The sequence below is a fragment of the Poecilia latipinna genome, unplaced genomic scaffold (assembly GCF_001443285.1).
Source record: "Poecilia latipinna isolate Pla-1442-1.1 unplaced genomic scaffold, P_latipinna-1.0 Scaffold588, whole genome shotgun sequence".
NCBI classification, from domain to species: Eukaryota; Metazoa; Chordata; class Actinopteri; order Cyprinodontiformes; family Poeciliidae; genus Poecilia; species Poecilia latipinna.
The window spans coordinates 249,449-256,177 of NW_015113204.1; the positions used below are offsets into that span (position 1 = coordinate 249,449).

At 43.7% G+C, this 6,729-nt stretch overlaps 1 protein-coding gene across 6 annotated transcripts in view; it reads right to left on the bottom strand.

Moving 5' to 3' along the window:
• Positions 1 to 211: 211 nt before the first annotated feature.
• eif4enif1 (eukaryotic translation initiation factor 4E nuclear import factor 1) overlaps positions 212 to 6,729 on the bottom strand; it is a 14,644-nt gene continuing 8,126 nt past the window's right edge. For 4 of the 6 annotated variants that reach the window (XM_015042426.1, XM_015042423.1, XM_015042424.1 and 1 more), the window contains 14 exons: positions 6,379 to 6,577; positions 6,133 to 6,290; positions 5,421 to 5,559; positions 4,900 to 5,076; positions 4,453 to 4,724; positions 3,836 to 3,907; positions 3,127 to 3,307; positions 2,911 to 2,987; positions 2,445 to 2,581; positions 1,823 to 1,898; positions 1,581 to 1,704; positions 1,191 to 1,505; positions 932 to 1,096; positions 212 to 811 (listed from right to left, as the gene is read on the bottom strand). In XM_015042426.1, coding sequence (XP_014897912.1) covers positions 624 to 811; positions 932 to 1,096; positions 1,191 to 1,505; positions 1,581 to 1,704; positions 1,823 to 1,898; positions 2,445 to 2,581; positions 2,911 to 2,987; positions 3,127 to 3,307; positions 3,836 to 3,907; positions 4,453 to 4,724; positions 4,900 to 5,076; positions 5,421 to 5,559; positions 6,133 to 6,290; positions 6,379 to 6,577 — 2,280 coding nt within the window. In that variant the 3' untranslated portion in view covers positions 212 to 623. The remainder of the gene's footprint in view (positions 812 to 931; positions 1,097 to 1,190; positions 1,506 to 1,580; positions 1,705 to 1,822; positions 1,899 to 2,444; positions 2,582 to 2,910; positions 2,988 to 3,126; positions 3,308 to 3,835; positions 3,908 to 4,452; positions 4,725 to 4,899; positions 5,077 to 5,420; positions 5,560 to 6,132; positions 6,291 to 6,378; positions 6,578 to 6,729) is intronic. The other 2 variants (XM_015042427.1, XM_015042428.1) reach the window with 2 other exon arrangements.

The following is a 6,729-nucleotide window of genomic DNA, read 5'->3' on the forward strand; positions in this document are numbered from 1 at the left end:
TGGGGGATAAATAGGGAAAAAATTAAAGGGAAAACGGAGGGAGGGGGGGAGATCCAAAAAAAAAAAAAAAAAAAAAAAAAAAAAAGGCACAACCAGCTTGTTGCATCCTCCATCAGTGTCTTGCTATACTTAACCTCTTCAGGGAAATGGCCACTAATGACACCTCAAAATATGGTGGAGAGTGCACCAAGTAACTCACTTCTCCCTCCCCCCCCCCCACAGTGGCCCTTTCTCATTATCACAGGGGGAGGAGGTTAAGGTGGACACCAGAAAGGAATGCTACCGGATTCGTTTCCCCAATTCAAGTTCGACAACAGGACTATTTCACACCTCCCAAGATCAGGAGGGGGAAAAAACAAAGAACCAAAAAAAAAAAAAAACCTACAGCTATATACACAGAATAAGATTCTCTCATGGTCTGTACAATTGAGCCTTTACATTATTTACTAATACAAAAAAAAAAAAGCTGGCAACATAAACCTCCACTCATCTGTTCAAACAAAACATTGTTACAATGTCCCACTATGCGCCATCTTTCAAATTAAAGTTCACATTGTCATGGTAAGCAGGAGGTGGCGATGGGCAGAGGGAAAACTCATTTTCCAGCTAATAATGCATTTTCATTATGGGTGGAACTCCAGTTCATCCACACTGATGACTTTAGCTGGCATGGAGGGCAGTGGCTGCTCTAGCACATCCGATCCAAACCACTTAGCCAGGCCCAGAGGGGGGCTGGCCCCGTGTCGCTGAGAGCCGTTTGTCCGGTGGAGCCCTTGGTTCTGAGACGGAGCGCCTGGTACACCGGGATGCACTGCAACAAGGAGAAAAGGATTTAATGCTTTAGAGCTTCATGTTTTGCAGACTTTCAGAAAAATGAACCAGAACCAGAGAATCTTGGATACGTTTTACCACATACGACTTCTAAACTTACTTGGTCTCTGCCCTTGAAGCTGCTGCTGCATGACCGCTAACTGCATGGGAGCATTTGCTCTGGGAGGTAGAAGTCCTGTTGCACTCAGTGGGTACAGTGGCTGTCCCAGCAAGGCCGGAGGTAAGCCTTGAAGTTGTGCAAGGTCAACATGTGGTGGAAATATACCTTGTGAGTGCAACCAAAAGCAGTTCATAAACATCAAGTCCAAAAGTGATTAAACAGAAATAACGCCAGTGTTGGGCCGGTAGAAACCACTAACCTGCTTGCATGAGGGCAGGTCCGAGCTGCTGGGGCGGGATCCCCTGTGCTAGCATTCTCTGAACCACGTTTGGGTGGAGCTGAGGAGGGGGGCGCACCATGGGGACATGGGACAGCAGTGGTACCGGGTAGATGGGACTAGGGAAAGACGAAGACGGACCTGGAGGTGCCATCGGAGTCATGTGGTGTCCGGTGGAACCAGGTCTCAGACGCTCCTGGTCTTTACTTTGCATGGTTTGAGGACTGATCTTTGCTCCCACAGACTGCGAGACATTTCCGTCCACTGACCCCAGTAGGTGGTTTGGAGAGCTACTGCCTGAAAGCACAGAAAAACCTTTAGCATCACATCACTGTTAGCAGGACAAAGCGTGGGCAAGCAGCTGCTCTGTACCATCTTGAGAGTTTGTGGTCGCTTCCTCTTTAGTCTCTGGACGACTCGACTGCTCGTCCTTGCTTTTCTCTTTCGTTGCGTACATTTTACGGATCACAGATGTGGGTGTAAACGATGGGGATATCTGCAATTGAAAGGCATAAAATATAGTAAAATTATGAGTACACACTTTTCACTGATTTACAGGCAAGTAAAAAAAAAGAAAAGAAAAAAAAGCTCTTCACCAAAGAGTCAATGCTCACCATGCTAGTAACTGCGTTTCCTGGGGAGGTTCTTCCAGCAGGCTGAGGTCCAGGGGAGCGATTTACCCGCTGAGGCCTATTGATCATGCAGGCATTTAAGTCATATGCTGTATTTACAAATTAGGCAAGTTCATTTTAATTTTGAACTACAATGCTCTCAGTCAAGCCAAAACATCAATAAACTTGAAACAAAGGAGGTTATTCTTTCACTTTTACGACTTTCTTCATCTGACCTCCACCTTGTTGTTGGGCACCAAAGACAGGTTATGCGACGGCACCAGAAGAGAACGGGCCCAATTCCTACATTTCAGAATCCGTTAAAGTCTTTTTGGCTCATTGTCCCTGAAGAACATGAGCTGCCCAATAACTGTACACACACCTTGATATAAAGGTTTAAATTCTTAGACCACAGATTTCCCACTACACATGCGTTTGAGATTTGCCTTCACATTTATACAAATTGGAGTTAGAAAACGTGCATAAAACCATATGATCATTAGCTCAGTGGGCTAATGACTGCACAGTGCTTTTGCTACAGAGAAAAATATTTAAGATGATTACCATCACATTAGGTTAAGAAAAAGCAATAAATCACATATTCAAGCCAAATTAAAATACTTGCCTATTTCTGAAGGATCTGTCCTGCAGGTGTTTGTTGTAGCCTGACTGAAATGAAGGGTGGCCATGGAGAGCAAGGTCCTGCTGGAGAGCTAGGACTTCCAGATCAGCTTGATTTACAGGTAGTGAGAGCGCCCTCATCTGGGGAAACAAGTTACATAACCCCATCTTTAAACAAAACAAAACTATCACAATATGGAGACTTTTCTTGACAAGGTGACTTTGTACCAAGTATATTTATATGGCAAAGATTAAAGTGATTCTGATTTTATAAAACAGATCAATAATGCAAGTGAGTCAACATTAATGAAAAGCCACTAAAAAAATAAATTCAGGTCCAAAATTAGGAAAACTACAATCAATGAACGCCTTTTAAAGTTCTTCGAAAAACCTGTTCCACATCTCCTAGAACAAAGTGAAGCTTCATACACACTAATGAATCCCAAACTCCTGCCACCAGAACAACCAACCTGCTGCTGAGAAGGACTGATGGACCTGTGGATGTCAAACTGTTCTGGTAGCAGAGACTGAGGACCAGCTGGAAATCCTTGAGGAAGTATTAAAAACAAAATTGTGTCCAGTTTAATCAAACACTTAATAAAACCACAACAAGTAAGCCTGAATAATTATTTAGAACACCAAACTTAGAAAGTTCAAGTAATGTCCGTCTGTCCTTTCAGACTTACCTGCAGCAGGTGGCATTCTGTTATTGAAGTAGTCCGGTGAAGGGGCCCGCTGTGCAAACAGAGGGGGCGAGGGGCCCTTGTGTAGTAAACCATGCAAAGGGCCAGGAGTCACGGAGGGCTCAGAGTTTCCCAACAGACCGCCTAAAGGAGTCGGGGAGCTGCTACGAACACCAAGGAGCGCCTACAGAGAGACCCGAGTGATGTTACACTTTAATTCAACAGACACATTGATCAGTGGGTCAAATTCTGTGACGTGGATTGCAGATCGACATGAATCAACCAGCAACTACAGGAGACATCCCAGTTTTCTGAAAACATGTATGAAGTTTGTTTTCCAAGACCATCTAATCAGAACAAAGTATATTCAGTTTAATTAAAATTGTTGAATACAAAATTCCTCTTCAGACTCGGCACATATGCAGTAAGCATGCATCTTTCTTCTGCTGAAGATCTTTGCATTGTAACAGTTTCTCCAACAACTCCAATGAACCGAGAATAATTCCCCCCTATGTTTTGATAATTTCTTGCAGAGCTTACAAAGGAATAATATCACAATCCCTCTACCTAGACATATTTTGCAGTTTAACATCACAGCCTTCTCTTAAAGTTTTGCCCAATATTAAACTACAATAATCTTTATTTGGGAGGATTTGAGACCATGTTAATCCAAAACATGCATGATCAACTTTAGAGAGGATTGCACACACACCTGAAATATGTTTTTCTGTTGCTGAGGAGGCGCATTATCAGGGAGAGGCGCCACACTTTGATCCGAAGGTTGCTGCAACATACAGAAGGTTTAAAGTTGCTTTTTTCCCCTCATGTAAAACAGATCACCACATCCATACATCACATAAGATGTTTGAATATGGGAGGTCTGAGCAGCTACCATCAGATATAAATGTCTAATATTTGAACATTTGAGATGAATTCTCACTTAAACGTCCCAAACAGAAGACAGGGCCACAGAGATGAGTGAACACACGTGAAGCCGAGTCAACAGTCCCCTATGCAAGCTGCCCAAGGTTTTGAATTATATTTAAAGAGTCATTTTTCCCATGGCCTTTTACATTACCCTTATTCATTTTAAACTTAATCTCATGTTTGAAGCAACTTGCACAAAGAACTGCAGTGATGAAAATTACCCAGCAGGTAACCTCCAGAATGGTTCAAATTTATGCCCACCATCTTTAAAAAGCTTTTAAAGTTCTCTGATTTTAGCTTAAAGGTAATTCTGCAGCTTCACTGGGTCATGCAGCATCTACTGCAAAACTAGTGTTCGACATGCAGTATGGAGCTGGTAGAAAACACAAGAGATGTACTTACATTGTTTGTGTTGGGTTTGGGGTGAGTTGGCAGAGTTCCACTTGCCTTCATGCTGCTGACCAGTTTATTAAAAGCAGACATGTCCGTGTCACGGGATCGCGGCCGGCTAGCAGAGCCGCCGGTCAAAGCCTCCTCCAGATGCTCGGCCATGAAGGGCGTGCCGTTCCCCTTCTGTGGAGGAGACACCTTCTGCACACGAGGCTCCGAGCCGAGCTTCATTCCCTTCATCTCCCCTTCAACTTCCTCCAGAGAGAGCACCACCCCCGAGTTGGCTGAGGACAGACGGGGAGGAAAACAAAAAAATCAAACCTGGTTTAAAAATTTGAAAAGTAAAAGTAGGCAGTTTCAACTATTAGCAACTAGATTAATACAAAAAGGTATGAGGAAGTCCAAAAGTAGTTTTGACTGATTCCACGTTTCTTGAATGTGCGCCGAGCCGTTACTCACTGCTTTCTCGTAGCCGTGCTTTGTTGACCGACAGCGTGGACAGAAGGGGCTTCAGGTCTACTTTGGCCTTGTGCAGCAGCTCCAAGATGTCCACTTTTTCCTTGCCTTCTGATGACTGAATAGGTGTGAAGTATGACGCAGAGCCTTGGCTTGTAGATGAGCAGCCTGGGTCAAGTCCTTTAAAGAGATGTAGTCCAGAACAAATTAGCTTCCTTTAGATGCAAACTGGTTCCAACATTTACTCTGATGGGTAAATTCAGTAGAACTGTGGATCCACAATGACACAGACAGCTGGTGTCCAACCTTTCTACTGTTGCAAATGAGGAGACATGGATGTAACCAGCACAAACAAAATTTCTTCAATTTCCATTTGCTTTATTAATAATCTGGATGCAGCTGTCAGACTGGCCAAGTTTTATTTGTCAGCAGCTCATTACATTTACTCCACTAGGGGATTTGTTAATTAAAGGTCATAACCACACAGTTAAAACAAGCCACACTGGGGTGATCAAATCACTTGCCTGCAAGTTTTTCCAGCTCCTCATGAGGGGTGGACCTCAAACTGCTGGACCGGCTGCCTGATGGGCTCAGGGTGTTCGAAAACCACTGACTGAAGCGGCTCGCCGACACGGGGCCTTCTCCCAAAACGTCCTCTATCATCTGAAAGACAGAAACAGGAAGCCTTTCATGCAGAGAAAAGACGACACACTAAACAAAACGTGAAACTTGCGTTTAGTGCGTTTTCCCATCAAGCTAGCAGCAAAAGTGCCAGGATACGGGGCAGGCGTTGTCCCTGAATGAACCGCTTAGTATGTAGCTCTGATTTTATCGCTACAGAGCAGCTTTAATTTAAAACATGTTCTAAACAAAGGTATGATGGACTGTTGCATTAACTGCATGCAACAGCCCAAAAATAACCATTTAGTGAGTCACCACAGATAAGATCAAGGTCAGTGAGATCAAGCCAGCACAGCAGAAGTAATCTTGGGCTGACGCATTTGATGCTTTAAAGCAAAACTACACAAAAAAAAAAAAAAAAAAAAAAACTTATTTGACTGGAAGATCGACATATGATGCAATTGAAGCCACAAGTGTCAAACAACAGATTCTGGCTTTAAAAACCTCGACTTCCAAACACTGCAGAACAGGAAACCAGATCCAGTAAGGTGGCTGCAGAAACACCCCTCATGTGACATCATTACCTTGATAAAGAACAGTGCCCCCGGTACTTACAGAGGCCAGTCCTGGCATGGTTTTCTCCAAGTTGAAGAATTCGTTGAAGTCAAAGTCTCCAGCTGACGGGTCTGGAAGAAGATCTGGATGGGGAACTTCTTGATCAGCCTGCAAAGCCACACTTTGCTCCTCGGCTAGTTCACCATTGCATTCCACTGCTGCACGCAAAAACATTTGACAGGACAATCGGACCCATATCGTCATGCTGTATTATGTTTAAATTCAAGAACACAGGGCTTGACGTGCCTTCCTTCACAGAGTCCGTTTGCTTCCTCGATCGCTTTGTTTTGCGTCTGTCCTCCTCCAGAATTTTGTCGTCAAATCCGATTAGCTCAATGGTCTCTGACTGGCTGGTGGGGCCGGCTGAGAACCACTCCGGCTCCTCCTCTGCGTACGAGTCGTTTCTTCTTCTTTCACTGAACACCCGCTTGTCACCATATTCTCTCTGCAAGACATGACGCATGCAGAATCATAAGATTTTCACAAGTTAGTAGTGCAAATAACCAGGCAAAACAAAAAAAAAAAAAAAAAAAAAAAAAATAAAATTTTTTTTTTTGAACTGGGGGTTTTAATCATACCTCTGGGTAAAAATACAAA